Source organism: Rhinoderma darwinii, chromosome 2, assembly GCF_050947455.1.
Source record: "Rhinoderma darwinii isolate aRhiDar2 chromosome 2, aRhiDar2.hap1, whole genome shotgun sequence".
In the NCBI taxonomy this organism is placed as follows: domain Eukaryota; kingdom Metazoa; phylum Chordata; class Amphibia; order Anura; family Rhinodermatidae; genus Rhinoderma; species Rhinoderma darwinii.
This window is the reverse complement of record NC_134688.1, coordinates 178,705,486-178,723,016: the sequence shown is the minus strand read 5'-3', so window position 1 is coordinate 178,723,016 and position 17,531 is coordinate 178,705,486. Positions and strand designations below refer to the sequence as shown.

The 17,531-nt window shown below is 41.7% G+C and overlaps 1 protein-coding gene across 1 annotated transcript in view; it reads right to left on the bottom strand.

Annotated features, from left to right (window-relative positions):
- Positions 1–17,531, bottom strand: part of LOC142741772 (uncharacterized) — a 53,986-nt gene that overhangs the window by 16,358 nt on the left and 20,097 nt on the right. Inside the window, exons 4-6 of the mRNA XM_075851106.1 lie at positions 13,264–13,406; positions 3,791–3,980; positions 3,581–3,704 (exon numbers count right to left, since the gene is read on the bottom strand). Coding sequence (XP_075707221.1) covers positions 3,581–3,704; positions 3,791–3,980; positions 13,264–13,406 — 457 coding nt within the window. The remainder of the gene's footprint in view (positions 1–3,580; positions 3,705–3,790; positions 3,981–13,263; positions 13,407–17,531) is intronic.

Here is a 17,531-nt window from a genome sequence, read left to right as displayed (position 1 = left end):
ACGGTACGAAACTGTATGGCATACTCGCCCACGGAGAGGTCTCCCTGGTGTAGGGTCAGCATGGATGCAGCAGCAGAAGAAACTCTCCCAGGTTCTTCAAATATCGAACGGAAAGTCCGTACAAAAGCACTGCAAAGTCACGGGTCTCTGATCCCTGATGTTCTCACAGAGCATTTGCCCATGCCAGGGCTTTGCCAGTAAGGAGAGAGATTATGAAGGCGATCCTGGCATCATCAGATGAGAAGGCCCTGACATGTAGTCTGAACTGGATCTGGCACTGATTCAGATATCCCCTGCAGTTCCTTGTGTCTCCGTCATAACGAGGACGTAGCGGCAAGAAGCATAGGGGATTGGCACTGGTACAGCCTGGAAGTGTAGCAGGAGGAACAGTAGGAATAGGTGCGGTGACGACTGTGGTTTGAGCAACCAGCCGATGTGCAATGGCATTCACCGACAGGAGGAGTTGGTCTTGCCGTGACTGAAGGACCTTCATCTCGACCAGCATGGCTTGTGTCGTCAAGGTCTCATGTTGACAAGCGGGGTCCATGGCCTGAGCATATTGTCACGGTCTGTGGGTATGTGGACCCACTAGGCCGTACAGCCATAGCGGGGGGGGCAGCTGGCCAAACAACAGAGCACCCCAGCAATACAAAGTCCCGCACTAGGATACCTGAATAGTCCAGACAGTGGCCGAGGCTTTGGCACAGATGGAGGTTGGTGTAGCAGGTTACGCCAGACGTGGCGGATGACAGCAGGTGCAATAGGTTGCGCCAGATGTGGCAGATCACACTGGATGTGGAAGATGATGCAGAGAGTGGTAGATGACACTGGATGTGGCAGATGACAGCAGATGCAGTGTGACACGACTCCAACACTAACAGGCTCAGGAACAAGAACACAGCATGGGATACAGGATACAGATAATAGGGCATGGGTAACAACAGGAACGGGATAACACTAAGGGACCATTTGCAAGACTGACATGGGAATACTAACAACGCTCAGGCAATGAGTAAAGGGGCAGGGCCCTTCTTACAGTCCCAGGAATCATGGGCAGTTGATGATGATTCCATTTGTGCTTTCCTGGAGCTTTAAGGCCGGGCACGAGCTTGCACGCGCACCCTATGGGACAAGCGGACCGGAGCGGAAGTGATCGCTGGTGTCTCCTGGGAAAGAGATGAGAGCCAGCGCTCACAGATCCATTGCTGCGGCCGCCGGGGGTGAGTAACCCTGACGGTCCGCGGCCATGGACGCTACAAGAAGCTCATTGGCTTTAGATGTGGCACTATCATACAGTAGGATGCCACCTATGCCACAAGTAAGTCTGTTAAATTTCTGATCGCCTCGATCTTGCAAAAAGCTTTCCAAAATCAATGGAAGCTGTCATATCAGCAAAAGAGCCCCCTCCATATTAACACTGGAGCATCCAATAAGCTCATATGGTGTGAAGATGTGATGGTCAGGCGAGTCCAGAGGCGTAGCTAGGTTCTCCTGCACCCGGGACAAAGGTTCATATTTGCGCCTGCCACAACTTATTTCTCGGCATCTCCTTCCCCCTCGCCCCTGTTTGCTTTCTCTACCAATCAATTTTTTTTCTCAATTTTTTAAATGTAACTCAAGCATTTCTACATTTTACAAGTGATATAGTTATATAAGGGAGTTAACATAAAAATAAATTAAAAGAAAATAAATTAAAGAAGCCACACACAGCCCCCTGTAGATAGCCCCACACACAGCCCCCTGTAGATAGCCCCACACACAGCACCCTGTAGATAGCGCCACACACAGCCCCGTGTAGATAGCGCAACACACAGCCCTCTGTAGATAGCGCCACACACAGCCCCCCTTTTGTATATAACGCCACACAGCCCCCTGTAGATAGCTCCACACACAGCCCCCCTTGTAGTTAACTCCACACAGCCACCCTGTTGTAGATAGTGCCACACAGCCCCCCTTGTAGATATCGCCACACAGCCCCCCTTGTAGATAGCACCACGCACATCGCCCCCCTTGTAGATATCACCACACACAGCCCCCCTTGTAAATAGCGCCACACACAACCCCTCTCTTGTAGATAGTGCCACACACATCCCCTCTCAGGTAGGTGGGACCACACAGCCCCCTTGTAAATAGCGCCACCCCCCCTTTTAGATAGTGCCACACACAGCCCCTCTCTTGTAGATAGCACCACACACATCCTCCTGTTGTAGATAGAGCCACACACAGCCACATGTTGTAGATCGCGCCACACACAGCCCCCCTTATAGATAGTGCTACACAGCCCCCCTTGTATATAGTGCCACAGAGCCCCCCCTTGTAAACAGCGCCACAAAGCCCCCCTTGTAGATAGGGCCGCACACAGACTGCTGCCCCCCTTGTAAATAGCACCACACTCCCCCCCCTTGTATATATAGCGCCACACTCCCCCCCTTGTAAATAGCTCCACACTCCCCCCCTTGTAAATAGCGGCACACTCCCCACTTTGTAGATAGTGCCACACACAGCCTGCTTCCCCGCTTGTAAATAGTGCCACACTCCCCGCTTGTAAATAGCGCCACACTCCCCCTCTTGTAAATAGCACCACATCCCCCCCCCTTTGTAAATAGCGCCACACTCCCCATTGTAAACAGCGCCACACTCCCCCCTCTTGTAAATAGCGCCACACTCCCCCCCTTGCACTTAACACCACACAGTAAACAGAGCAGAGAGCGGTAGCCTACCACTACCACTCTCTACTCTGTCTGACGTGACTCACCGGAGGAGCCGAGGAGGTCATGCGGCGCAGGCAGCAGCGGAGTTCCTTCTGCCTTTGGTCGGTGACAGCCTGGGAATGGACCAGTCCATTTACTTGACCTGAATCCTCTGACCCCATGTCACTGACGTGTGGTCACGTGACAGGTCAGGTGACTGGACCTCAGTCAGAACGCCGCTGCATGAACTACTGGCTCTTTCTAACACTGATCGCTGCTGCAGGTGTCCGCCTGCCCCCCCCCCCCCTAGCTACGCCCCTGCGGAGTCCGCATAGTTTTGGGCATAAACTATGCATGTACATATACAATATATATAAATATATATACATACAATATATACGGTGTGTGTATATATATATATATATATTTATATACATATATATATATATATATATATATATATATATATATATATATATATATATGGAATTGGAATGTGAAATGTATATTATGCAAGGGCAATTACAGTTGTAAATCTGCACAATTTCTGTCCATATGCCCAATTAGACATAATGAGGAAGGGGGAGCCCTACTCAGGACTCAATCTATTAGCCAGAGTAGAGAACTATTATAAAGAGGATTTGGCTAGGCCATTTATTACATGTAGTAGTCACACCAACAGTCCACCCTACCACAAAAGAAGACACTAGCATTGTAAACAGTCCATGGTAAGTGGGGAGCCCTTATACAGATTTTGGATTGGGGCCCAGGAGCTTCAAGTTACATGTCCGATGATGTCTTAAAAAAGCTATTGAACAATAAGCAATAGCAAGGTCCAGATTATAAGCTATTTCTGAATTTATGCTACTAGTTGTTATGAATTTACATACCTTTCCATATGACATCTGAGAAATATTATAACAAATATAACCAGTATTGAAATCGCTGAAAATAAAATTATGAAGTGTGAGTCCATCACACCAAACGCTGTGGGTTTCTGCACATGACATGACTCTAATAAAGAGAAGACAACAAATAAGTATACTATATACTGCAATGCAATTAATTACAAGCAAATGATCAAGACACATGACTCATACCTACTAGACTGTAATTCTTCATGAAGATTGTATCACTCCACTCACTTTCATATATATGTGTACAAACTTCATTTGTTTGAAACTGCAATCGTATATAGAAACATTTCTCTGGATCCAAGTTTGGATCGGAAAATTGGCAGAACATTGGCAATGAGTCTGTTTTGGAACATTCTGAAGATATAAATGTTCTCTAGCAAAGAGTAAACATATTAAAGATTAAAATGTGTGCATAGAGTACAAAATTATTGACTTACAATGCTGTTGACATAGTTGAATTTAAATCCCATATGTAAAAAAACACATAGACAAACTGAGTATTAATATTTTTCATAAATTTTTGTTCATACACACCTACCTGCCTACATGAGCCCACATAACCAATCTTGTAGCGTCACGAGAGCTGACATTTTAGAATAAGAATATTTTAAGGAAGGTCTCTTACTGGCTCTTACAGGTCATAGGGATGAGGGAGGGTTAATCCTAAATTCCTTCCCCAATGTGTCACCATTTAGTGAGAGCAATTGTGCAATCAATTACTAAGGGATGGACCCCAATAGTTGGTGGGCGCAGGAGATTCAATACATAGAATGCCTGCCGGCAAACAAGCCCTTGTTTCCCAAATACCAAAATAAAATAACAAAATTTTTATTAGGTATAACAACCATAGACAGACTACATGAAAGTTAAAATTCCTGGTCCATTGCTGATAAGGATCAGCATAGTGCAGTGTGTAAAGACTCAAAGGAAGCAAGGTGCTAACGACTGCAGTCCGCAGCACCAATGCTGTCAGTTAAATTCTAAAGGATCAGCAAGACCAATAATTAAAATTCAAAGAAGCCCCCCCCCCCCCGACATGTTTCGCTACCGACGTAGCGTCTTCAGGGGTATCGGGGCTAGTGACAGCGAGCGGCGGAATCCACAGTCATATATACAAGGAGAAGTGTCTACACGTGTGCCTGTAATTAGCTGGGAGCCAATCAGAAACCGAATAGAGGACCGTGCCTCCACTCGGCTGACTGACAGTCAGCACAGCAAATCGCAGACGATACACGGACCACGAATGAATGCAGTGCAGGCGCGCAGGCGCTGTAAAGAATATAGAGGAGATAGAAAAAATCGGGTAGTTAAAAAATGTTAACGAGGATTCATCTGGGCGCATACGTACTGCAAGTATATGCAAACATAGTTAAAGTGAGATGTAATCGCTACGTCAATCCGTGACCAGCGATAAAGAGGGGAAAATGTAGACAAATAGACTGGGAGTCATGGCTATGTAAACGTAGACCACAGAAGTGGTTTAGCACAAGTATAGACAATGTGTGTATAATGTCACCTAGAAGATAACACTAATAGTGAAACAAATTTAATCTATAGTAGGAGCTCGATTATAAGTTTAAAGGGAGCCGTCACACTAGTCACTAAAATAGTCTGAATAGTTATCCAAAAATAGATAGTAAATTAGATTAAATCAATAAATAGTAATGGATAGCAAAAGGTATAGTCATTATTAGAATTAGTTAAATAATAATACAGCTTATGACATAACATACTGATGTATATATACCGGGAGGAAAAAAGGAACCGGCTGATGATAATAACATGCTCATATCAAATAGTAGATAAATTCACAGAAAAGCCGCAAAAGTGAAACCCAAACAATGGATCCAACGTGCCTCCTCTTGTAGTAACCTGCGATCCAGATTACCTGCTCTGGGGCAAAGTTTAATATGGGTGATACCCCAAAATTGCAAGGCACGAATATCCCCATCATGTGCGAAGCGCATGTGCCTAGAGAGTGGTGTGTCTTCTTTGTGATGGATGGTACTTAGGTGTTTAGAGATTCTCCTCCTCAATTCCTGTATAGTTTTGCCAACATATAATTTAGGACAAGGGCACTTAGCAAAATAAATAACCCCCTTACTCTGACAATTAATAAATTCTCTGATCTGGTAAGATCTTCCATCCAATGGATTTGTAAAATGTTTGACGGTAGGCATGAGATAACAGAAAGAGCACCGACCACATGGGTGTGAGCCGATAGATGACTTTAGCCAACATTTCGACATCACATTTGGGCCGGAGTGATGGCTATGGACCAGGTAGTCGCGTAGGTTCCTCCCTCTACGGTAGGTGATACTAGGTGTAGAGGGGATAGCATCAGGAAGATCTGGGTCGGCCAACAGAATTGGCCAGTGTCGGTGTAAAATTTTGCGAACCTGTTGGGAGCCAGTATCAAAAGTGCCGATGCATCTGATGTTAGTAGATCCCATGTATTTAGCAGTAATCGCTATTTGCTGAACATCTTGAGACCTACGTTCACATAATAATTCACTTCTATTAGTAGCTCTAGCCCTGGCATAGGCTTTGTGCAGCCACTTTCTGGGATAACCTCTTGCCACAAATTTGGAGAAGAGGCTATTACATTCCAGTTGAAAGGACCGTTCGTCCAAACAGTTTCTTTTTGCACGGAGGTACTGCCCAATAGGGATTCCCTTCTTAAGGGCAGGAGGATGGTAACTTTCCCAATGCAATAGACTGTTTGTAGATGTAGGTTTCCTGGAGATATCAGTATGGACACCACCAGCAGGATCCAAGGAGATTTTTAAATCCAAAAAAATAATTTATTTTTCGTGTATACAGTGGGTGAATTTCATACCCACCTGATTAGTATTGAGTATGTTCATGAAATCGTGGAATAGGGATAGGTCACCGTCCCACAGGAGGAGAATATCGTCGATATATCTCCCCCAGAAGAGGATGTGACAGGTGTAGGAGGCTAGTGTGTCAGTGAAAACAAGAGTTAAACTTTAAGTGCTTTAAAGGCATATCAAAAGGAGTTTGCGCAGATTTTTTCACTCCAGTGGATAAATAAGGAGCTATAATAATGAATTTTAGCTCTATTTTATATTCCTTACAATGCTTTTCTCTCTGCTGATCATAAAGTGCTAACATCAAGTTGGTCATCATTGGCATTACCACTTTTTATATTTGCACCTGCTTTAAAAATCACTTCCATTATGCATTTTACGGCTCAGTGGAAAGGACTGTGCAGCACCACTGATCACTTAAAAATTGGTGATGCAATAGTGATGATGTCATCACTGATTTTTCCACTCATATTAAATGTCGATCAGATGCATGAAAGCTATCGTTGCTGATGTGACATCTATAATCGGATTAATACAAATGCTGACAATAAGGAAAACAATAAAGAGGCAATATTTCAGATAAAAGGATAAGGCAAAAGAAAATAGTTGTTATACAGAAATAAGAACAAATTTATGAATATGTGTATTGTGAGCCTTGTACAGCATCAAAATCTTAGGCCTCATGCACATGACCGTGCATTTGCGGCCCTATACTATCCGCAATTGCAGATAGTATAGAACACATGCTATCCTATAGGCCAATGCACACGACCGTGGTTTCCACATTTCGTGCATTGCCCAGAGTCCGAACCGCAAAAAAAATAGGACGTTATTATATGGTCCGAAATTGCGGTCCGGGCTTATTCAAGTCAATGCACATCTTGTGTGTGCACGGTCGGTGATTGAGGATGGCACGTGGATGACACTCTACGGCCCATCCGTGCCGTAATCACAGACCTTGCACACCTCTACGGTCGTGTACATAAAGCCTTACAGTATCTCTCTTAATCACGTATATTTTTATTTACATTTTTTGATTAACAAGAAACAGTGTTTTACAAAACACACGTATTCAAGTACAGAAAATATAAAAATTGTGCAAAGCACACAACACATTTCCCTCGAAACCCTACACCAACCTCCTCCCCCTTCCCACCTGGTTCACCTGGAACAAGTTCCAGCTATTTCAAAATAGACATTATCTTACACAGTCATTTGTGTAATAACAATCATCATCCTCATCCAAAATAATATCAGGCAGCAAGAAGTCTGGCGATAGCATATAGGTAGATTAATTGCTCAACACTCTACAGCTGTAGAGAACCATTATGTAGGTCTCTATCTCGAGCCAGAGCTGAGGAAGCCAGACCCAAGCCATCTAACCTCACAGTATCTCGCAATCTTAATAATAAAACTTTACATGTCTTCACGAATGGTCCTTTTCTGATAGTGTACCAAATATTTTATGTGTTAGAGCAGCAGTCGGTGCTCTACAGCAGATATTCTCACTGCATAGATTGCATACTGCATTATCTATCTTCATACAATAGTCATAACAACTTTTCTGAACTCTTTTCTCATCTTTCTAAATTTTGTGTATGTTATTTGTATATTAATGTCTATCCTGCCTCTGTGCCTACTTAAAGGGAACCAGTCACCAGCATTTCACCTATTAAACCAGCAATACCTGTGGGTAGTGGGTGAAAAATAATTTCTATATAACCTATAATAATCTTCTTAGTCGGCTCTGTAGCTTTGGTATTCAGTATTTTAGTATTCCCACACCATATGCTAATGAGCATAAAAGAGTCATATCTTCGTTTGGAAAGAGTCAAATCTTCATTCCTCAAGTCTTTCCGAGTTTACCCCGCCTCCTTACTTTTGATTGACAGCTCCTCGCCTTCCCCCAGCACACAAAATCCCGCACTTGTGCATTGATGTCCTCTTCTGGTGTGTGCACACAAAGGGACACCGGATTATTACGATAAAAAGCACAAAATGTTTGCAGACCGTTATTTACATTCGGAGGAGGAGTTTAGGAGAGGGGATAACGGTAATGAATTTTTGATAGCAGTTGCCAGTGAGGGATAAGTAAAGTTCAATAGGTAAAATGCTGGTGACAGGTTCCCTTTAAACTGATACAGTAAGGGGAAACCCCTTTTAAACTGAGGAAGGAAGACCTACACATTGGACCTAGTTGATAAACATTTATATAATCCATTTAGTTCAAGGGAGGGCAAAGTCCAGGAAAAAGCATCTATTATAAAGTAAAATACATGCAATTTTACTATAGGTAACTTTAAATAAATAAATATAAATACTTTTTACCCATTTAAGGACCAAGACAATTTTGGCCTTTAGGGCCACCAGAATTTTTTAATTTTGCCTCACTGCATTCCGTCAGTGATAACTTATCATTTTTATATTTGCAAGGTCTTGTTTTTTGCAGGATTAGTGGTAGATAAATAATATAACTTTTTATACATTTTTTATGAATGTTTTTAAAATGGCAATTCATGAAAGCAATTCTGCCATAGTTTTAGTCTTTATTTTATGCCATTTACCTTAATTGACAAAAATAAATAGTTTGAAAGGTAATGAGGTGTGCGCGGACACCTAATATGTATGTGTTTTCTACTGTTTAACTATTTTCATTCAATATCATTTATTTATGTTTTTAAATCGTTCTTATTATATTTTGCGTCATTGTCTTATTTAATTGTACATTTTTTAAAAAGATACAATTAAAAATAGTCCCATTAGGTATGCTCTAACAGGCAAAAATACTGCAAACCTTTTATAGGCCCCAAGCTACCAGTTTAAAACCGAAGCGATTGCAATGATGGGGCTGACAGGTAGATGAGTACAGTGATCAGCATTACTTGCGGTGCAGAAAGGGTTAAACGGCTCAGATCAGCGTTTCAATAAAACTTTGATCTAATGATAAAAGGAATAAACCAAGAGCAGACATTAGCACAACATTGAGGGATTTTCTGGCGAGCCATGGATTAGGAAGTCTAGGGATAAAAGTGTTGGCAAATTGGTAGTTGAAAATCTATAGGCCCAAATACTGTTCTTGCACAGGGGCCCTCTATTGTTAATTTCCGCTATTTAACTAAACTGTCATTAGCATTTTAATTATTTTATTTGTTTTCCTAAAACTTGACATTGATGGATCGCTAAAATATGTGATGCTTAATTTGTAAATTAAAGAAACACTCTGAGCAAAACGGATTCACAGGAATTCAAAGAACACCAAAGAGAAAATCCCTATGTCATAGTCAGAAAATTGCCCCTCAGGCCCTGTATTATACATACCACAGTGCATAAGCTTTGTCAGGAGTTTTTCTTTGACTTCTACCCGCCGAAGCCATTTCTCAGAGTTTAATTTTTGTCTTTTCCTCCCTATCTTCCAAAAATCATAACTTGTTTTATTTTTTAAATCGATAAAGCCGTATGAGGTCTTAATTTTTGCGGGACAAGTTGAATTTTGTCATGGCACCCATTATTGTACCGTATAATGTACTAGGAAACTGGAAAAAAAATGAAAAGGGTATGTTCACACAGCTTATTTTCAGGCTTATTTTGGAGCGAAAAAGGCTTGTATAATGCTCCAAAATATACTTGAAATAAGCCTGAAAATAGTTTTCCATTGATTTTAATGGCACATACACTGTGCTGTTCACATAAGGTGTATTTTTACAATAAAAGCCTCAAAATAAGCTTAAAATGTAAAAAAAAAATTCAGCTTAAAAAATGACTTGAAATCAGAAGCTGTTTTTCCTAGGAAACAGCCTTGTAATTTTTAGCCACTTCTTTTTGTACGTGTGAACATTCCTCCATTGTTTTTTGGGTTTAGTTTTTACGGCGTTCATCGTGCAATAAAAACAACATGTTAGCTTTATTCTGTGGGTCAATACGATTATGGCGATACCAATATCTATATAGTTACTTTATATTTTTTACTACTTTTACAAGGAAAAAAACTAATTGTTAAAAATAAAATAAATTTTCGCCATATTCTGAGAGCCTTAAGTTTATTATTTTTCCATCGATTGAGCAGTTTGAGGGCTTATTTTTTGCTGGGTGAGCTGTGGTCTGTAATGGTACCATTTTGGGGTACGTGCGAGTTTTTGCTCTCTTTTTGTTCAATTTTTTGTGGGAGATGAGGTGACCAAAAATCAGCGATTCTAACATTTTAATTTTTTTTTTTTACTGTGTTCACCATGCAGGTTAAATATTGTTATAATGTAATATTTCAGACTTTTACAGACCTGGAAATACCAATTATGTTTATTTTAATTTTTTTACAATGCTTTAGGAATTAAATGGAAAAAGAGTTGTTTGTTTTTTTTTAAACTGTTAAGATTTTTTTTGTACATAAACAAAAAAACATTATGTTCCTTTTTTTATTAGACCCCCTAGAAGACTAGAACCAGGGATACTAATGTGTTGCCATATATCTTGATTCTGACAATCTAAGGCAGAGCTTAATAGAAGTACAAAGATGGCAGCCATGGGGGGGCATTGGGTTGTCAAAGGGGGCGTCCCCCCTTTCTTAGAGGCCGCAGTTTGTTTTAGACAGTGGCATCTATGGGGTTAAACAAGCGGGTTCCCGATCATTACAGTAATACAGCAGACACCCACGTTATATGGATCTGGCTGAGCCCGTGAGCCCGCTCCATGCTTTCCCTACACGGCTATGACCTAAGTATGCATCATACGTCGGGAACGGGTTAAAAGGTTTGTCCAGGATTTTTTTTTAAATTGTCTGCTTTTTTCCCCAGAAACAGTGTCAATCTTTTCCATGGACTGTGTTTTGTATTTCAGCTCAGGCCCACTCACTTGAATGGGGATGAAGTGCAATACGTAACATGTTTATATGCTTTCAATAGGACATATGGACAGGGGTTGGTGACTATATGGTACTAGGAAGTAACAGAATTAAAGAAGTGGATTTTGCAAGTGATGGTAGAAGATGCAGCTGGTAAAGCAGACAATCCGGTGGCATCGTATGATGCCCAAAGCCTTTCCTTCAAAACTGAACATAGAAAACAAGAAGTTTCATAAAATGTTAATAATAGAGATGTGTGCAGCTGTGTTGGCAGGGGCATAACTAGGAAAGACTGGGCCCCATAGCAAACTTTTGACTGGGGCCCCCCCTTCCCTGGGTGTCACACAACCCCCCCCCCCCTTGTAGATAGTGCCTTTTTTACAGCCCCCCCTGTAGATAACGCCATACATCCCCCTGTAGAGAACGCCATACAGCTCCCCTGTAGATAACGCCATACAACCCCCCTGTAGATAGCGCCATACAGCCCCCCTGCAGAGAACCCCATACAGCCCCCCCTGTAGAGAACGCCATACAGCCCCCCCTGTAGGGAACGCCATACAGCCCCCCCTGTAGAGAACGCCATACAGCCCCCCCTGTAGAGAATGCCATACAGCCCCCCCTGTAGGGAACGCCATACAGCTCCCCCCCTGTAGGGAACGCCATACAGCCACCCCCCCCTGTAGGGAACGCCATACAGCCACCCCCCCCTGTAGGGAACGCCATACAGCGTCCCCCCTCCCAAAAAAATGCGACCTACAGTGTGTCCTACAAAATACATGTATCCCCTCTCCACAGGATCTCCACAGGATAGGGGATACATGATTATTTGTTGGGCTAACGACGTGATTATTGCAATGTTTTTTACGTAGACAATGCAGGTTTCATTTTTTATCGTTTTTCTACACACCTTTTTTGCTATTTTAGAATTTTTATTCATAAAGTTTGAAAATAATAGTAAAAAAATACGCTTTTTTACATTTCAGCTATTTTTTTTTGGTAATAACATAGTTTTACCCTAAAATAGACCTTTTATTTTTGATCGTCATTGTCTACCGTAAATTTTTATATATTACATGTCTGTATTAGGGTAATTGGGTCAGCGCTAGCGTTACAACAATGATTGGCGGGGGGGAACGTTTTTTTTTGGGGGGTGGGTATTTTATGTGTATTTATTATTTTAATTTTTTTTGCACTTTACTTTATTATTTTTTTATTACTATGGTCTGTCCCTCAAAGGTCAAAGAAGACCTTTGGGGAACTTTATATATTTTTTTTCTTTCTTTTACACCATGTTTTTCCACTGTAACTGGGGCTGCACAGCAGCCCCATTTACATGGGAAATCAGCCCTCTCATAGTGACGATTGTCACTAACAGGGCTGTGCTGGGTCTTGTAAGACCCAGCAGCAGCCTGCCACTAATGGCACCCGGCGATCATGTGACCAGTCACATGATCACCGGGAGGAATAGAGACAGCGCCGCTGCTGATGTCTCTATTCCTGTACACAGCGCGCATTCAGCACTGTGTACAAGTGATCAGAGAAGACAGAAGCAGCGAAAGCTGCTTCTATCCTCTCCTCAGGGTCCCCGGCAGTCACTGACAGCCGGAGACCCGACATTCAGCTGCCCGATCGCGCGGGCAGCAAGTTAAAACCCGAGCCGTAGAAAGTCTATGGCTCGGGTTTTAAGGACCCTGACCGCTGGCCGTAAAAATACAGCCAGCGGTCGGGAACCAGTTAATGGCAGAGCGGGGAGATACCTCCCTGCTCTGCCGTAGTGTTCAGTGGCGTCCCGCTGTAGCAGTCATAGCGGCTGCTAGCGGAGCCTCCCGGCCATGGTGGGGGCCCGTGCCGGCGGGTGACACGGGCCCCCTCATGCCGCGGGCCCCGTAGCAGCCGCTACTGCTGCTACGGCGGTAGTTACGCCACTGTGTGTTGGACAATAACTTCAGTTATAGTTAAGTCAAGAATGTAAAAAAAAATTCAATACTGACCCGCTGTTCCATTTCTTTGCTGCTCTTCAGTTCCAGAAAAAGTTTGAAGCAATCTATGCTCATTGGCCTTACAAACTGAACATCTGACGTTTGAATCACCATATCACCACCCTGCCATGTCAAAGTTATATTTTCTGGGGGACCTGCATAAGTAAAATATGCTAAATATTATGTCACATTGCAAATATACAAATATCAATTGTATTTTACTGTGAATAATAATTTTTTATTTGGTCAGTAATGAAAAAACATGCAATAACATTATGTACAAACGCAAAGCGAAGAATAGTCCAAGCAAAATAACAGTCTCTAATGATATAAGCATATATGTTAATTACATAGAGTAAACCTAAAACGGGTTTTCCACATATTCAAGTAACTCAAAATGCTAAAATAAATTCTAAAGTACTTACCTTTTAAATTTGGCGCCATTCTAATGTTATGACATGTCATCAAGCGCTACCTGACTGCAGCAACCTCTATATGCCCTCAATGTGTCACTGGTTCTATATAGAGGCACACAGGATTGCTCCATCACATGTCGTATAACATAGAATACTTCTGTGGGATAGTATAGTGCCTCATAGATGCAACATACAGCAGTGTATGGAGTGCCTATGGGTCCAGAATACGGACATGTAGGGACTCCGTGTGCTGCCAAGCACACAGCATTTCCATGTCCGTGAGCTCTTAGTGCGCATGGATAAAAGTACACGGTTTATGGTCAATGAAAATAAGGTTTTAAATCATCGAACTCCATACTGTACTGTAAGTAATTTATAATCTTAATAGAAGGCAAAAGGTAATAATAAATTGTATATATATATATATATATGCAGTATTTTAAATAGTGCTTTATTAATAGAATTATGTAACATCCCAAGGGTACAGTTCAGTATTCTTGTGAAGACTCTTGTGCATTCAAAATGTCTTGGTTACCCCTTAGGGTATGTTCACATGCAAAGTCTAAAACGGCTGAAAATGACAGAGTTGTTTTAAAGGGAAAATAGCCTCTGATTTTCAGTCATTTTTGCAGCCGAAAAAGATTTTTTTGAGCCGTTTTTAGAGCTGTATTTAAATTGACACAATGCAAACAGCTTAAACGGTTCAAGAAGTGACATGCTCCTTGTTTTTATGCGCCGTTTTTTAAAACAGCGGCGTAAAAAAGCGCACCGTCTGAACGAAATGCGGTTTTTCCCATTGAATTCAATGGTCAGATGTTTGAAGGTGTATAGCTACCATTTGTTTTGCTTAATTTGGGGCATTTACGTCTTGAAATACGCCAAAAAACTCTGCGTGTGAACATACCCTCACTATTATGAATCGAAAACAATAGAGATGAATGACGGACGTCCCAAGTATGAAGGTAATAAAGTGACTGTGATCTGCACCGTTTACAGCTGCTAAGGTGAAGTGCAGCTGTGGAAAAAGTATTTAACCCTTTCCCGCCATTTGTCATATGTATACGTTCTGGAAAGCCAGTGCTTCCCGCAAATTGTCGTATACACGACAAATGGATGGCATCGACTCAGAAGCTGAGTCGGCGCCATCATCCCCGGATGTCAGCTGTATCTTACTGCTGACATCGTGCTGTAATGGCAGGAACCGAAGTTAGCTTCGATCCCTGCCATTAACCCCTTAAATGCAGCGGTCAAATGCGATCGCTGCATTTAGGGTGTTTGCAGCTCATCAACACCCCAGCAATGAAATTGCCGGGGTGGTGGTGGCTGCAATGGCAACCGGAGGCCTAATAGTGGCCCCCCGGTCTGCCTAGTACGGAAATATTCCAGGCCCCCGCCCGGAGGCGGGGCCTTTAAGGCGTCCGTAGCCGTTGAGAAGATGGCAACAGCTCAGGACAGGAGCCGGCGTCATCAGCGGTGAATGTCAGCTGTATGTTACAGCTGACGTCCACCTGCAATAGGCAGGAACCAGAGCTAGCTCCGATCCCTGCCATTAACCACTTAGATGCAGCGATCGGAACGCGTTCGCTGCATCTTAGTGGTTGGCAGCAGATCGGCAGCTCTGCCCTGCAATAGCAGGGCTGCCGACTACTGCTATGGCACCAGGAGGCTTAACAATGGCCTCCTGCTCTACCATTACGGAAGCCGATTAGGTGCTGCCCGGGACGCGAAGCCTTGCTGTCAGTGAATGACTGACAGATCTAATACATTGCACTAAATAGGTAGTGCAATGTATTAGAAAAAAATTGACAGTTGGACCATCAAGTCCCCTAGTGGGACTAAAGAAAAATGTTAAAAAAAAAGTGTAAACAAAGTGAAAAAAAAGTTGTAAAAAATATAATAAAACTTTCAAGTAATAGAAAAACACTATCGCCCTTTTTCCCTTATCAAGTCCTTTATTATTGAAAAAAAGAAATAAAACATACATATTTGGTATCGGCGTGACCGTAACGGACTGAACTATAAAAATATTATATTATTTATTCCACGCGGTGAACGGCGTAAAAAAAAACCAGTAAGAAACAATGCCAGAATTTCTGTTTTTTGGTCACTTTGCCCTACAAAAATGTAAATAAAAGTGATCAAAAAGTGGCATGTATCCAAAAATGGTACCTATAAAAACCATAGCTCGTCTCATAAAAAACAAGCCCTCATACAGCTCCGTCCACGAAAAAATATAAAAGTTATCGTTCTCACAACATGGCGACAGAAAAAATACATTCTTTTTACAATAGTAATTTTATTGAGCAAAAAGGTGTAAAACATAAAAAAGTGCTATAAATTAGGTATCGCCGGAATCGTACTGACCCGCAGAGTAAAGTTAACATGTAATTTATAACGCATGGTGAACGCTGTATAAAAAAAACTAAATAACTATGCCAGAATTGCTGTTTTTTGGTCACCTTCCCGCTCAAAAAATTAGATAAAAAGTGATTAAAAAGTCGCAGGTGCAAAATGGTACCAATAATAACTACAGCTCGTCCTGCAAAAAACAGCCCTCATGCCACTATGTCTATGAAAAAAATAAAATGAATTAAGGCTCCAATAAGTCAGGAAATAAAAAATATACAGTTGTGCCGGTCCGAGGGGAACATTTCTTCTGTTTCAAAAGGCGATTTATCAAGGCCCTAAAATTAGGGAACCAGGAACGGTAGGGCCCAAACATATCTGCTGGAAGCAAGGGTGCCCGTATTATACCAGAACAACGCTTTCCCAGTAAAATTCCCCAAACTGCAAAGGTGCGGAGTGTGGACCAAAAGGGGAATGAGTAAGGACCATTTATTAGTGCGACACTGGCCTGTGCAGAAATGATTGCTTCACAGCGTAACACACATCTAGGGATTATTTTACCCCATAATTATACCACCTGACTATGCCCCTGATGTACTTTGCCCAGCTTATATGTACCCCTACAAATCCCAAACAGCAGTTTACTTCCACATATATTTTTGGGGTGTGTGTCTCCAGTGGCATAATCTGGGCATGACATATTTGCCACTGAAATGGCATATCTGGCTAAAAATTGAAATTTTTACTTTGCACCATCCGCAGCGCAATCATTTATAGAAAAGAAAGATGGGGTGAAAATGCTCCATACACCCCTTAATAAATGCCTTGAAGGGGGTGTAGTTTCCAAAATAGGGTCACTTCTCAGGGGTTTCTTTTTATTATTTCACATCAGAGCCTCTGCAATTGTGAACCAATACTTTGTAAATCACCAAATTAGGCCTCAATTTTACATGGTACTCTTTCACTCCTGAGCCCTGTCAAATGTCCAGGCAAAATATTAGGGCTACATGTAGGGTGTTTATAAAACTGGGAAACACAGCATAATAATTAACCAGTTCAGGACCAGGCTATTTTGAGCCTTCAGGACCAGACACTGTTTAGCCATTTTTAGCACGTGTTAGTTAAATGGCTATAACGTTTTTATTTGTTGGGCTAACGACGTGATTTTTGCGACGTTTTTTCCGTAGACAATGCAGGTTTCTTTTTTTATCATTTTTATACACATCCTTTTTTGCTATTTTAGAATTTTTATTCATAAAGTTTGGAAATAATAGTAAAAAAATAAGCTTTTTTTACGTTTCAGCTATTTTTTTGGTAATAACATAGTTTTACCCTAAAATAGACCTTTTATTTGTGATCGTCATTGTCTACCGTAAATTTTATAGTACATGTCTATATTAGGGTAATTGGGTCAGCGTTAGCGTTACAACAATGATTGGCGGGGGGAACGGTATTTTTTTGGGGTGGGTATTTTATGTGTATTTATTATGTAATTTTTTTTTGCACTTTACTTTTATT